At 34.1% G+C, this 17,006-nt stretch overlaps 1 protein-coding gene across 1 annotated transcript; it reads left to right on the forward strand.

The window, feature by feature from the left end:
- The first annotated feature begins 16,093 nt into the window (after window positions 1–16,093).
- LOC107608292 (uncharacterized) lies at window positions 16,094–16,720 on the forward strand. Its single transcript, XM_088494350.1, has one exon. It carries the CDS (start codon window positions 16,094–16,096, stop codon window positions 16,718–16,720), a length of 627 nt encoding a protein of 208 aa, XP_088350476.1.
- Window positions 16,721–17,006: the final 286 nt, after the last annotated feature.

Raw genomic sequence — 17,006 nt, forward strand, 5'->3', positions numbered from 1 at the left:
CTAGCATTCTTTAAACCGAAAGGCATAACCACCCATTCATATGTACCTAGTGCCCCAGGACAACAAAAAGCAGTTTTAGCCACGTCATCTTCCGCAATAAAAATCTGATTCTATCCAGAATATCCATCCATGAAACTAAGAATTTCATTTCCCTCCGCAGTATCGATTAACATATCTGCGATAGGCATAAAATATTCATCTTTTGGAGTAGTATTATTCAAATCTCGAAAATCGATACAGACTCTCAACTTCCCATTCTTCTTCATAACAGGGACAATGTTTGATACCCACTCCACATAACGTGCAGTTCGAATAAATTTCGCTTTGATTAAGCGTTCTATTTCTTCTTTAATTTTAATATTGATTTCAGGAGCAAAACGCCATTGGGTTTCAGTGCTAATTGATGTTCTACCAATGAACGATCGAAACCAGGCATCTCATGATAATCCCAAGCAAAACAATCTTTAAACTCATATAAAAGATTAAAGAGTTCAGTTCGAAAAGGATCAACAAGATCTTTACAAATATATGTAATTCGAACATCATCAAGAGTCCCTAGATTAATTTCTTCTAAGGGATCTTGAGATTCAAACCCTTTGTAATAATCATCCTCTTTGGTTGAATATTTTTCAAATCCCAAAGATTCCAAATCATAGATGCAATCAAAAGTGAAATCAATAGAATCATCAGAAATAGAAGAAATTGGATCTTTGATTAAATCATCATCACTTTTATTTTCTACACAATGGGCCTCTGCTATTAAATCGGTAGTTCGGCTCGCATCATTAGTTTCATTACAAGAAATAAGGAAATTATAACTAAATTCGATTGGGAACGTCGAATCGAACGTATTACAATTAACAAACTTACTAAACCTATCTGATTCAACTTCATCAGAAGAATCATCTTTATTTCCTAAAAACTGCGAATTATTTAAATAATTTTGTAATGTTACCAGGTAGTCGGAAATTCCCTCAACCTAGTCCATGGAGCAGTCCCTTCCAAGTCTTCAAAAGAGGCAATCCCAAACAGTTGGTTCACAATCCACCTCTGGATAGCGCAACTTCACTGTAAAGCCTTCCGAGGACAAATAGCACCCTTCACAATTATAAGGACTCAGTGATTGATCAACATCTAAAGGCCTTAACTTACGATTATAAACCCTGAAATCGACATGCATTTGTTTGATGTATAAATTCGAATCTGCATCGATGGTTTCAGGTTTACCCTCATTAGTCCATAAAAGCACACTTTGATGCACTGTAGAAGGTACAGCTCCTACACCATGTATCCAATCTCGCCCCAACAAAGCGTTATAACTCGCTCTTGAAGGAACCACCACAAAGATAGTATTACGCTCAGATGAGCCAACCTTTACAATCAGAGTTACCAACCCCCTGGCTAGAGTTAAAGCCCCACTGAAATCTGTCACTGCAATGTTTGTAGGGACTAAATGATCAGGATGCTTCCCTACTTTAATTAACATCCTTTCTGGAAACAAACTGATTGCAGCGCCACCATCAATCAAAATCTTATTTCCATTTATCCCACTTAAAGTAGTTGTTATATAGAGTGGGCGAAGGTGAGACATCTGCCTCTCAGTAGGCCGTAAAAAGTAACTTGGCTCATCCTCTATCCGGATGAAGGAAAAAGCTTCCTCATCCTCCGAATCATAATCTGCATATGGATCTCCTTCATACTCCCCCAAATATTCAGTGGGAATGATCGATATTGTCCCAACCATGTCATCATCGCCCTCATCGAAATATTCCTCATCCACAACAACATCTTTGTTTTTATCAATTCCAGAAGATTGGGCTACTGCCTTGCCTTTTTCCATCTTCGCAGGTGATGGAATTTCTTTAGGGTAAGTTTCTCCATCAGAATGGAAAACGATTCTAGAATGCACAGAAGGCATTGCCCCCTTGCTTAATTCCTTGCCTGCCTCAATCGAAGGTTTCTTATTCTGATTAAAACCTCTCCTTCCTCCTCTTCCTCGTGGATAACCCTTGGCACGACCTCGATAGTAGGAATATTGATTCTGAGAAGGCGCTTGATGCCCCCACTGTGGATTACGTCGATACAAATGATCACGTCTCTGGAATTCCTGGCAATTCCTGATCAATTGAACACCTATAGCCTGAGAACGGCTTAAAGTTGTAGACACATTCTCTTGAGGAGTCTTCGAACCAGAGCACTCTATACGCCTGATTGGCTACCTCTGGCGCACCTGCTCTTCCCTATGAGCCAACTCCTTCTTCATCCTTTTTTTTTTCAAAGATTGCTGCTGCTTTGGCATCGAAAACAGCATTGCACCGTGGACACAGAGATACACCCCGGTCTTTGATCTTTTGCTAAACCAAGAAGTCCAGCAAACCATCCCCTGTCCTAGGGTATACTGATCTGATCTGTGACTCGAAATCATCAAGAGCCACATTAAAATCATAGGACATGCCTACCATGTTTACTCCAAAGCAAGGTTCAACATAACTGGCATCAACTTCGAAGGGATCTACATCAACCTTCATCTCTTTCTTGCCATCATCGAATTTCAATCGCCCCTCCATTATTGTTTCTTGAATTAAGTCCTTGAAAAGGACACAACTGTTAGTCAAATGACTTATTGCTTGATGAAACTTACAGTAAGGCTTTCCTTTTAAATCTTTCATAGAAAGCAAAGTTCTACCCTTAGGTAAAATTAATTGTTTATCTTTAAGCAACACATAAAAAATCTGATCAGATTTCGAAATATCAAAACTATATTTCTTTCCACTTTTTAGTTTTGATTCATTCGACTTTTCACTGCTTGGAAATTTCTTCAACAAAGAACAAACATATGGAGGGCCTTTCTTAAGTTCGGCCAAATCGATTTCTGTTTCGAAATTGAATTCCTCTTCGGAAGACTCCATTGTTACATAAGCAACTTTTTCTTTTCGAGTAAAAGGTTTACTCTTCGATCTTTGTTCACTCCTATATTTTTCTTTTTCTTTTTTCATAAGTTTAGTCTGTCGAACCTTTTCAGCCAGATGGGCCAAATCGGGAATATGCACATTAAGCAGTTTTCTGCGCATATAAAACCCTAACCCCATAGTTGCTATTTTTACTATCTCATTCTCAAGTAATAACACATAGCATCTACTTCTGGTGTTTTTGAAATGTATTAAATAATCATCAATGGTCTCACCATCTTCACGTTTCAAAGCCACTAGATCGGTAACTGCTACATTCATCTCACCTCGATAAAATTGAGTATGAAAAGCAGTCTCTAACTGATTCCATGTTGTAATCGAATTTGGTCTAATATTTGAGAACCAAGTAAATGCATTCTTCGTCAATGACGAAGGAAAAAATTTTATTTTCAAATTTTCATCTTTAGCCAAATTCCCGATCTCAACCAAATAACGAACAACATGTTCAGTAGTTGATTTTCCAACTTCACCAGCAAATTTTGTGGTTATCTTCGGATTTTTCACCCCTCTTGGCACTTCAGCCATTTGGACCACTTGGAAAAAAGCGGACACAAAATATGGTTGATTCATAAAACCAACATTTAGACCAACCCGATTCAAAACCTCTTCTACAATTCTTGTAACTTGATAGCGTTTGCCACCACGCAATCTGGCTAAAAATTCATCAGCATTTTGACCTCGGGGAACCACGTGAGGATTTTCTCGATTTAGAATATTGTGTTCATTTTGAAAAATATTTTCCATCCCTTCGTTATTTTCCCTGACATTATGCCTTTCACCTTCATCATAATCAACAATTCAAGCAATCCCCTCGACTTGTCTAGCAAGATGCTCGAATATTGATTCATGATCAGCCATCATGGGGTTTAGAATTGTAGTCATTTGCTGAGTCAATAAATTGACCAAGTCATGATGACTTTCCTCCACTTATTGTCGATACGCCGCCATTGAGTTCACAGCATTCGAAGTAGAGTCCACATTAAAATCACGAGAATACTCGGAATATTGTTGTGGGTTATGAGCATTATTTACTCCATTTATATTCCCAAAGCAGACAGGCGGCACAAAACCACCCACCAGTAGGGTATAACCAGGAGGAAGATCATAAGAAGGCCAACCGGCGGTTAATGGAGGTTGATATGGTGGCACAGGACCACGTGGACAAATATTACGTCCAACATTCCCAATTTGAATAGTCATAACCAAGGTTGTGAGAACTGGACCGGTCAATAAACCGGTAAGGTTACTGGTTCATTGGTTCACAAGTTCGACCGGAGTTCAATCGGTTTAATTAAATATTAAATAAAATTATTTTTAATTCAATATATAATTTCAAATATATAAATTCAATAATTTCTATCTTAATAAAATTTAAAATTTTACAATTTCACATAATGACAAACACATAATATTCTACTATCAAAATAAATTTTAACAAACACGTTCAAAAATAAAGTTGGTGCTAAGCTGCTTACTAAAGAGATTTAACTTATCAATTTGATATGTTTGTACTTTGTACTCAAAAAGAAAAGGCTAATGAACAAAATAATTAGATATGTACTCCTGGTCTATTCACTTGTTAATTATTAACAATTGTTTCAAACTTGCACATGATATATATCATCCGGGATAAGGCCTTTTCTTCAATTTTTTTTGGTAAAAGATAAGAGACTTTTAAATATCATCTAAAAATCAATTGATGCATTTATTATCTGAGTACATAAAATCCAAAATTGTGTCTCCCAAGAGATAATGCATTAAACTATAACATAAGACAAGAGAAAAAAAATATTGGGCAGTATTGTTGTTCCATCTTTAAAATACAACAAAAAAATTATAAATAAAATTAACTCAACAAACAAATTTGATAAAATCAGTCAGTAACTCACAAATCACACATTCAATAAATCAATAAACCCAGTTAGCCATTTTCTATGGAAGAAAGGTGAAGATAAAAAGCATGTTAAATTAAACAAGCCAATAAAGTGTATATTAAGCACTTAGCAGCAACTCAACACCACATTTCAGCATTCATCACCACATCTCCAGCTCTTTAACATCAGATTAACAGAATAAGCAAAACAAGCAACTCAGCAACTCAGTTTTATGAACATCAACAACTCAGCAATAACAAATTCTTTCTAGAAAATTTCACAAAATAAGTAAAGATTAACCAAATCAATAACTCAGAATGACAAACCCTAAACCAGTAACTCAGAATCAGCATTATTAACCACATAAGCAAAAATAAATTGTGGCAGCAATACTTATCGGTGGCAAGGGAGGGAAGGAAGTGACGGCGAGGGAGGAAGGGAAGATCTTCTCGTACAGAGAGAGCGAGAGAGAGCTCGACGAAGGACGCTCTAATCGGACAGAGAGAGGGGGGGAGAGAGAGAGCGCGCGCTAAAAAGACGATGACCGAGCAACCCTTCGCGACGGCGGCGCCACGAGCTCAACGTAGACCATGCGACGGCGAGGAGAAGACGAATGATGAAGAGAACAGAGATGGTAGGAATGGTTGGAGTTTCTTCGGCGACAAAAGAGGACGCGGTGGTGGTTGCGGTGGTCAAAGCCGTCGCTGCTGTGGCTGCGGGATGCGGTGGCGATGGCGGTGGGCTGCTCGATTGGTGGCGGTGGCTATGCGACTGCGAAGAGAGGAGAGATAGTTGCTGTGGGTGCTGATTTGTGATTCCTCTTCTGGCTTCTAGGGATTACTGATTAGGGTGTTTACCTTTAGTTAGCCTTTTTTTTTCTTTTTTTTTTAAGAGACAAAACGACACTGTTTAGGGGTTTACTTTCAAACCAAAAAACCCGCTAAAAAATCGGACAGTTCTACCGGTTCACCGGTTAACTATCGGTTCGACCGGTTTTTTCACCAATTTTTTGCTAAGCGGTTTCTGGCCTTACTCGGACTGGCTAGGTGATCGGTTCCCGGTTAATCCGATTGAACCGGCCAATCCGGGTCGGTTTTCAGAACCATGGTCGTAACGACTATACTTTCAGTCCCAATTGCACCTTCCGATCGTGAAGATACATTGGCTTGTTGCATGGACACTGGTATGCTATCATTGGTGGACGAACCACCATTCACATTTGATAATTCATCAGCCATGTGAATGGTTTTCCCACTTCGTAATCGCATACACTAAAAATTACTGGAAAGAATATTTATCTGAGACACTTCAATTTAAAAACTATCCCACCGGGCGTGCCAATTTGTTTTGTCGATTTTTAGCAAATCGATGGTGGTTCGATATCTAGTGGTCTGGGAGCGAAACCTACTCCTCTGTGCTAGTACCAGTTTTCTAAAAATGCATCAAAGTGTCTTCGATTAGACGAATAATAAGATAAAATTGAATGAAAAATTCGTAAAGCAATAAAAGGAAACAAATAAATAAGGTTTTCAAAAAGATAATATACTGAAATTGGAAAAGATTGCAGTGAAATTAAAAAAAAAAAAACACTAAAATGCATTTAATTGAATCAAAGGAGTTTAACATAAAAATTTAAAATACAGAAAGATAAATTGGGTAATGAAAATAGAAAACACTTGGAATAATAAAATTACTTGAAATGTGAAATTTAGGGAAAAGTAAATTAAAAAAATGAAGAAGATGGAAGAAACCCTAAAAAAAAGTTAACTCGATTGCAGACTCAGGGATTCACTGAGATGTGAGTGTGCTTGAGTGTTTTTTCTGAGTAAAAGTTCCAATCCTTATTCACTAACACTTCTTAGTATTTATAGACTAATCTTACATAACTGACAATTAAATTAAAATCAATTATAATTAAATACAAAATTACAAATTTAAAACGCAACTTCTCTTGGTAACTGTTTCCGCCGCATGATTGTAGATATTCTCCATAATTTCCTTGTGTAATAAAAGCCATTAACTCTCCCGCTTCCATAACTATTCGATCAGCTCATCGAAGACTACCTTACTCAATTTCTCTAATCGAATCTCCTATTCAATCAGGCCCATTCGATTAACAAACACAATCAAAATTCACATCAGCGCCTATTACTTCCAACCTCAAATTTATGCGTATATCTTTTCGAGAAAGTATACCACCCATTTCGAATCGATAAAATATTTTTGATCAACAAAGATATTTCTAATCATCTTCTTATTTCAGTCCATACCTTCAATTAAGAGATTTTTGACTTAATTCATTCATTGTGTCTTCTGTCCATCCATCCTTTCCAATTATTTAATTATCTTCCCATATTTTAATGTTTTTTTCTATTGCCTATGCTCCATCTACCATTCCTCTTCAAAAAATTCTTCCCTTCTATGATATTTCCTATGATATTTCTCTAAGTCCATGATGCTTGTTTTCCTATTTTTGTTTTCTAAAATTCTCAATCAGAAAAATAGATAGCTTTTAGCTTGTATAGCCTTTAGATTTTTTTTATCATTCTCCATACTTACTTACTTAGATGAGTCAAATTTTGAATATAAAAATCCTTAAAATTTAAACCACCATCTTTTTTTTCTCATGCTAATCTTACTCAAACTCTTTTAATGGATCCTCCTTTTCTAAACCACCCATATACTTTTTAACCTTTTTTTTTTAAAAGCACCCCCATATTGCCTAACTCTGCCGAATGATGGGTTATAGAACTATAATTCATAACAAAAAAATTATGAAACTATTAGCAAAAAAAAAGTTTAGGAAACTAACATAGTAACATATAGGTTAGAAATTGCATAATTCAATAATAAGTTAATTTGCGCAGGCTCTTTTGATTATCACAGTTCGATCAAACCAATAATCCCTATTTAAATATTATAATCTTTTCCTACTTACACCTGATTCAATAATAAACTAAATTATAAGTATGGTTAAAATGTCATCTATTTGAATTGATAATGTTAGTAAATGGTTGTGCATGCTTGCTTCAGGCGATAATGTAAGTACGCCTTAGAGTATTATTATGTTTAATTAAGATAGATTGAATTTGATGGTTTAAAAATTGACTCATTTTGTTTCAAAGATGCCTTCGCCTCACCTTATTTCAATCAATAGGAAACAGATATACACAAATCTTAAGATACACGCAATATACTAGTTTCATCTTTTAAAAAATAAATAAGTAAAAAATATATCTAGATAATTAATCTGGATCAGTTTTTTTTTTTTTTTTTTTTTTGGATTTGGAATCTAGATCAGTTTATTCAACCATTATTTATAGGAATTCAGCTAAATAATTACATGAAATATATTATTTTATTTCTAACCATTTCATAATTTTATCGCGTTAATCCTCCATTAAACACACGTTTTTCACACATGCAAAACTAATTGCATCATAGCTCCATGAGTGCACAAGCTACTCCCCAGTGAAGATTTGTTTAGAAAAGTATATAAATCGTTTTACCTACTGACCACTATTTACTTATAAATTCAATATTATTCCTTAATACATAAATCGAGGTAGAATAATAGACTCCTAAAATTATACATAAAACGCGCACTAGTTTAACATGATTTATATATAAAAAAGAGAAATATTCAATAGCCCGTCACAATCTATGTATAAATAACTAGAATCTAGAATTCTGTTGTATAAGATTTGATGTGAATGTCCATTTTAACTGAAGTTTAGTTTATTAAAGATGACTCTATTTATTATAATTTGAAAAGATGTCATTATGTGTAGATATAAATAGAGGTTTAAGTTTTTGTATAATAACACAATAATAATAAATTTTTTTTTATGGAGCAATATTTCTCTCTTATTTTAATATACATATCTCTCTCTTTATAAATATATACATATCTTACAACATATAATATTAGTAAATTATTATAGTGAAATAAGAGCATATTTATATTTCTCTATTCTATATTTATTTTGCTTTCTTATTTATTTCACAACACGTTATTAGCACGAGATTCTAATCAAATTTTTAAGAAGACCCAGATAATAAATTTTCATTATGTTAAAACTCTCTCATCTTGAATTCAATGCTCTTGATATATCTGAAAACAATTATTTATCATAGATACTAGATGCTGAAATCCATCTTGATTCAATGGATCTTAGAGATACCATTAAAGCTGAAAATAATGCATCCCAAAAGGATAAAGCCAAAGCCATGATTTTTCTTCGTCGTCATCTTGACGAAGGATTGAAAAATGAATATCTCACATTAAAAGATACTGCAGATCTTTGGAAAGACTTTGAAAAAAGGTATAATCATCAAAAGACTTCCTCAAGCCCGATATGAATGGACGTACTTGCGTCTACAAGATTTTAAATCTATAAATGAATATAATTCTGCAATGTTTTGAATCACCTCACGAATGAAATTATGTGGGGAAAAGATAACTGATCATTATATGTTGAAGAAAACTTTCTCAACCTTCCATGCCTCGAATGTGCTCCTATAGCAGCAGTATCGAGAAAAAGAGTTCAAAAAATATTCTGAGCTAATTTCTTGCCTTCTTGATGTTGAACGCAACAATGAGTTGCTCTTAAAGAATCACGAAGTGCGCCCTACTGCCGCTGCCCAATTTCCTGAAGTAAATGCGACAAATCATTACCCCAGAAGGGTAAATGGCAAGGCTTTAGTAATAAGAAAAATTATGGAAGGAAAATGAATTATGTTCAAAATAGAGAATCTCACCAGAAGTGGGATATAGAAAGAAATATCGGGCAAAATAAATCAACAGAGGATAAGTGTTTCCGTTGTGGTGGAAAGGGTCATTGGTCACATACCTGTCGTACCCCAAGGCACCTAGTCGATCTTTACCAAGCATCTTTGAAGAATGATGACAAAGAAAAGGAAACAAATTTTGTTTCAAATGATGCTGAAAATTCCACCACTCATTATGATGTATCTGATTTCTTTGAGGATCCTGAAGGAAATATTGGTCATTTGATCAATGATAGAATAGTTTAATATGTGAGATTGTTAAGTATCCATGTAAATAAATAATGTAAAGAACTTATTATTAAGTTTTATTTTCTATGTATTTGAGTTTCAAATATGATGTATATAAATAATGAAATATTAATGTTCATGAATTTTGAAATCATTAAATGTGTCAAGTTTTAAAATAAAATTTCAGTATATGACATTATTTTTATGTACAGTGTTTCTTAGAAAAATAATTCCGATCAAGTATTCAATTTAACTGTGCATACTACTCATTTTATTATTATTTGTCTTTGAAGAAAATGGCAAGGATAGATAATAAAGATGTATGCCTTGCGGATAGTGCAAGTTCGCACACCATTCTCAAAAGTGATATATATTTTACCCATCTTGTGCCAAAAGAAGAATATGTTAATACTATTATTGGCTCAGGCAATGTGATAGAATGCTCCGGAAGAGCTATAAGAGAAACAAAATTTATAATAAATAATGCACTATTATCTATCAAGTCTCTGAAGAACTTGTTGAGTTTCAAAAATATTCGCCGAAATGGATATCATATTGAAACAATGAATGAGGGAAATCATGAGTATTTATGTATCACAACTCATGATTTAAATAAAAAGGTTATATTAGAAAAGTTACCCTCACTTTCTTTTGGGTTGTATTATACCAAGATTAGTGCAATTGAATCACATGCCATTGTAAACCAGAAGTTTACTAGTCCAAATGAATTCATAACTTGACATGATAGATTGGATCATCCAGAACAACCATGATGAGGAGAATTATTGAAAACTCCCATGAACATTCACTAAAGAACCAGAAAATTCTTAAAACTAGTGAATTTTGTTGTGCTGCATGTTCTCAGAGAAAGTTAATTTTAAGGTCATCACCAGTAAAGATTGGATTTGAGTTTCCTGAATTCCTAGAAAGAATTCAAGGTGATATATGTGGACCTATTCATCCACCATGTGGATCTTTTAGATATTTTATTGTCCTAATAGACGCATCTTCGAGATGGTCACATGTGTGCTTATTATCTTCTCGCAACCTAGCGTTTGCGAGATTACTGGCTCAAATTATTCGATTAAAAGCACAGTTTCCAGAAAATCCAATCAAAGCAATTCGTCTTGATAATGCTAGTGAATTTACTTCTCAAGCATTTGATGCTTATTGTATGGCTAATGGAATAAGTGTTGAACATCCAGTAGCTCATGTTCACACACAAAATGGGTTAGCAGAATCACTTATTAAACGCCTCCAATTAATTGCTAGACCCTTACTTTTGAGAATAAATCTCCCAACCTCGATTTGAGGGCATGCTATTTTACATGCCGCAACACTTATTCGTTTGAAGCCAACGAGTTACCATCAGTTCTCTCCTATGCAATTAGCATTTGGCCAGCAGCCAAATATTTTCCATTTAAGAATATTTGGGTGTGCGATATATGTTCCATTGCACCACCTAATCGCACCAAAATGGGACCCCAAAGAAAATTGAGGATATATGTTGGATATGATTCTCCCTCTATAGTGAGGTATCTTGAGATACAAACTGGAGATGTATTTAAAGCCTGATTTGCGGATTGTCATTTTGATGAATCAAAATTTCTAACATTAAGGGAAGAGAATAAGCTTCCTGAAAAGGAACTTAATTGGAATGCATTATCCTTGATGTATTTAGATCCTCGATCAAGACAATGTGAACTAGAAGTTCAAAAGATTATACATTTGCAAAGAATAGCAAATGAATTGCCTGATGCATTTTCTGATACAAAGAGGATAACTAAGTCGTATACACCAGCGAAAAATGCCACAATTCGAATTGATGTCCTAGTTGGACAAATTGCCACCGAAGCAAATACACGCCATAAGCGTGGCAGGCCTGTCGGTTCCAAAGACAAAAATCCTTGAAAGATAAAAGAGATAAATATTATTCCTGTTGAAAAAGACATAGTAAAGACACCTGCAGTTGTCCAAAATTCTAATATAGTTTTAACGCCAAAAGACGTTCAGGTACCTAAAAATTATGAAAATGACGAGATCTCGATAAATTATGTCTTTACAGGAGAAAAATGGGATCAAAATAAGACAATTGTTAATGAAATATTTGCATACAATGTGGCATTAAATATCATGCATGAAAATAAGGATCCTGAGCCAAGATCAGTCGAAGAAAGTCGACAAAGGAATGATTGGCCAAAATGGGAAGAAGCCATGAAGGCTGAATTAGACTCACTTGCAAAACGTGAAGTCTTTAGACCTGTAGTCCGTACACCAGAAGATATAAAACATGTTAGATACAGGTAGGTATTTGTGAGAAAACGAAATGAGAAAAATAAAGTTGTGCGCTACAAAGCCCGACTTGTGGTACAAGGCTTTTCACAAAGGCTCGGTATAGATTATGAAGAAACGTATTCCCCTGTAGTGGATGCGATAACATTGCGTTATTTGGTCAGTTTATCTGCATATCATAAACTGCATATGCATTTAATGGATGTGGTAACAGCCTATTTATACGGCTCATTAGATCGGGATATCTATATGAAAGTCCCTGAAGGACTAAAGATATCTAAATCATCCAATGAATATTCGTAAGGGTTATACTTAGTCAAATTGCAAAGATCTTTATATGGTCTGAAGCAATCTGAACGAATGTGGTATAATTGTCTTACTGAGTATCTGGCCAAAAATGGATTCAAGAATGATGATATCTGTCCATGTGTTTCATAAAGAAATCTGCATCTGGGTTCATTATAATTGCTGTGTGCGTTGATGATTTAAATATCATTGGGACTCCTGAAGAGATTCCAACAATTATAAAAATCCTAAAAGAAGAGTTTGAGATGAAAGATCTTGGAAGGACTAAATTTTGTCTCGACCTGCAGATCGAGCATATAAAAAATGGGATCTTTATTCATCAAACAACATACACAGAGAAGATCTTGAAGGGATTTTATATGAATAAGTCACATCCCTTGAGTACCCCAATGATCGTAAGATCTTTGGATGTGTAGAAGGATCAATTTCGTCCTAAAGAAGAGAATAAAGATATCCTTGGTCCAGAAGTACCATATCTTAGTGCCATTGGGGCGCTAATATATCTTGCTAATAATACACGACCCGATATATCATTTGCTGTGAACTTACTAACAAGGTATAGTTCATCTCCAACCAGAAGACATTGGAGTGAAATCAAGCAAATATTTCGATATTTTCATGGAACGGTTGATATGGGATTGTTTTATTCATATAGATCCAAGTCACAATTAGTTTACTATGCAGATGCTGGATACTTGTCTGATCCACATAAAGGGAGATCTCAAACAGGATACCTATTCACATATGGTGGTACAGTTATATCATGGAGGTGCACGAAACAGACGATTGCAGCAACATCCTCTAATCATGCTGAAATACTAGCGATACATGAAGTTAGTCGCAAGTGTTTTTGGTTGAGGAGTTTGATCCATTATATTCTATCATCATGTGGACTGATTGATCAGAAGATAGCTCCAACTGTCCTGTTTGAAGATAATACAGCATGTATTACTCAACTTAAAGGCGGATATATCAAAGGTGATAGAACAAAGTATATTTCTCCCAAATTCTTCTTCACTCATGATCTTCAAAATCAAGGGATAATTGATATCCAACAGATCCGCTCAAGTGACAATCTGGCAGATTTATTTACAAAGTCACTCCCAAAATCCTCCTTTGAAAGATTGGTACATGAGATTGAGATGTGCCGATTTCGAGACATCAACTGATGTCGATAAGAGGGAGAGACTGTACTCTATTTTCCTTGGTAAGGTTTTTTTCCATTAGGTTTTTCTTGACAAGGTTTTTAATGAGGTAGTCCCCATCACTAAAGGATACTGTACTCCTTTTCCTTCACTAAAATTTTTTTTTATTGGTTTTTCTTTAATAAGGTTTAATGAGGTAATAATCCTAAACAGTCATCTAAGGGGGAGTGTTGTGATAAGATCTGATGTGGATGCCTATTTCAATGAAGCTTAACTCCATTTATTATAGTTTAAAAAAATGTCATCATGTGTACATATAAATAGAGGCTTATAACAACACACAACAATAATAATCCTTCCTTTTCTTTAGGGTTTCTCTCTCACTTTAATATACATATCTCCCTTTCTCTTTATAAATATATACATATCTTACAACATATAATATTAGTAAATTATTATAATAAAATAAGAGCATATTTATACTTCTCTATTCTATATTTATTTCGCTTCCTTATTTATTTCACAACAAAATCTAATATATTAAATTTTATTGAGTAAAAGATAAAAAGTCAAAAATATAAAAATATATGTTGAGTAACATTTTTGTAAAAAAAAAAAAAACATTAATAGTAGTAGTAATAATAATACTAATTAGAGCAACATCAATATACCACTTAAAAAGGAGTCTAATATTCATCGCCAAACTTCATTTTGAAGTTTGAAACAGAGTTTATGATAAAAACAAGTACTATATATGAGATTCTAGGTCTTATAAGAAGGATGAAATAGCCAAAATATATTAGAAGATAATTTTTAATCTTTTAATGTTAAAATACCTAATCTAAATCTCAGCAGACAAAAAATTTTATTAGAATTTAATTAAAAAGGGGTTTGATACCCTATATTTTAAGTATAAATATCAACTTGATATTTAAGTATAAATATCTACTTGCACGAATTTAGCTATTAAAAAGTCATCATCCATGTTTTTTAATAGAAACAAAAATTACATATATAACTATTCCATGCTATTATGAGTTGTTCATTGATGAGAAGCATATACCGATCGTTAATAATTAATATGTCTAAACTCTAAATCGTGAAGTGCCAAAAGATTGAATTGGGTTAACTTAATAGTTAATTCATTTGTTTATTTAAATAAATGTTGGGGGTTCGAATTTCGTCTTTTATATACAGCAACTTATTGACCAATGACAAATTCTTAAATAAAACTCCGATCCCCAACGAATTAATCATTAGCTTATCGGACGGAAGGATACCGTAAAGAAACTAAAAAAAAAAAAATTAGAAGTGCCAAGAAATTAATAAAATTAAACAAGCTCAATTAGTACGTAGTTCCCTTTATGAGTAAAAAGAAATTGTACATTAGCTCTATCTTTTACTTAAGCCTTGGTGTTTCTCAAACTTTAATTTGGTAGCTGAAAATGGTGATTATAATAGTTCAAACTCACCCAAAATGTAAGAAAAATCCCTCCGAACTCTCAAAGATTGTTTGACAGCGAAAGTAATTAAGAAACAATAATATTTTCTTGAGAAGAAATGTTATTTTGAGGAAAAAATGAGAAGAGTTTAAATACCACAGTTTCAAATTATGATAAACTAATAACAAATAGGTTTAGAGGATGGCTCCTCTTCCTCCTCCATCACCCACACCACCGAGCATTGGTTGGAGTTTTTCGTTGTCATTACAATAATTGTGGTCTTCATGTGCTCAATCTTTCTCCGATCCTCGTCCACTCACTCGACCCGCTGGCTGCCTACTTCCGCCTTTGCCTGGGCCTTCTATCGCCACCAATGCCGCCGCCATTAGTCTTTGAAGTTAAATCTACATGAATGTTTTTCTTGTTTTATAAAAAAAGTATAGGATACTAATATATTATTTGTTAACTTATTGTCAATAATAATTAATTATTATATTTTAAACATATGTATAAAGAAATACACCGAAAAATATATTTATAAAGATATTTCTATTAGACACAATCATAAAAAAATATTTTTATTAGATACATCTATTAAACTACTATTCCACCTCAAGTCCTCAACCCATAACAACAATAAAAAAGTCTCACAGGCCAATAAGTAATAGCTCAAATGGCATAGACTCCTCATACTCAATTAAGAGGTTGCGGGTTCGAGTTTCCTATCTTGCCATATCTTCGGTAAAATAAATAAATAAATAAAAAAGTCTCACAGCCCACAAATTCAACCTAATATAATGCACAAATTCAGTTATAATTTTAGTCTTTTATTATTATCTTATTTTTATTTATTCTTATCTTATTTTTATTTGCTTTTATCTTTTATAGTCGAATGCTCTATATATATTTAGTTTCACCTTTATAGTTTATAATTTTAATCATTAAACAATCAATAAAATTTCTTTTCTTTCCTTATTCTTTTACAATTTTATTATCTTTCCGTACTCTTTATTTACTCTTTCCGTTTTATTATGGTATTAACATCAATGGAAGAACCAAAAGCACCTGAAACTTCTCCTTCTCCTTCTTCTGCTGCTGCTTCTTCCGCACCACCAACAACTCAAAGTTCACAACTTCCTCTTCCCTCACCACCACCAACAACGAGGGGTGCTGCTATTCCTTCTTCAACGAAGAAGAGGCCTCTCGAATCTGATTCTTTTTCCAACTACTACAAGATTCGCGCACTTATTCCAGACCTTCGCCCCCATTTCATACAGGTTCTACGAACTCCCGACTACAAAAGTAGTAAAGAATCCCGAGAAATTCGAGAACAATTGAAGATTGTTGTGAAGTTATATGACGATATGAAAGCAGAAGCAGTTTCGTTGGCAAAGTATAAGCAAGATGGCCAAAACTTGGATCACAAAACACAGCAAGAGCAGCAGCCTCAACATATGAAGTCTCCAGAGCAGATTCAAGTTGAGAAATCATTCACCTCAAGGGCATCATCTGAAATTAAGGTTACGGCATTGGCTGAAGAAGGTGGTCAAGGGACATATGTAGTTGGTGGATCGCCATTTGGCTGGACTTTCATCACCTTTTCAGGGGAGGAAGCTATCTATTATGGTAGGACAAAGGAACAATTTCGATCGACACAAGTGAGGACTCAGTAGTACTGTGTCTCCAGGGCTTAACAAAGTAGTTTCATTCATTGATAGAGGGTGCTGAAAATCCTCATCTACAAGTACAGTGTAGAAGAGGTTTACATAGAACATTTATATCATTTAGTTTTCTAATACTTTGTTGCAATTGACATCTAAAATTTTCCAAGAGAGATGGCACATGTGCTGTAACATTGTTTTTTGCTGAGTTGGATTAATCTGAGTGCAGAATTATTGTTTTTCCGATTAAAAAAAATAAGGAAAGAAAAGAAATTGTATTGATGGTTGAATAATTGAA

The sequence above is a fragment of the Arachis ipaensis genome, chromosome B7, assembly GCF_059453495.1.
Source record: "Arachis ipaensis isolate K30076 ecotype BB chromosome B7, ASM5945349v1, whole genome shotgun sequence".
In the NCBI taxonomy this organism is placed as follows: domain Eukaryota; kingdom Viridiplantae; phylum Streptophyta; class Magnoliopsida; order Fabales; family Fabaceae; genus Arachis; species Arachis ipaensis.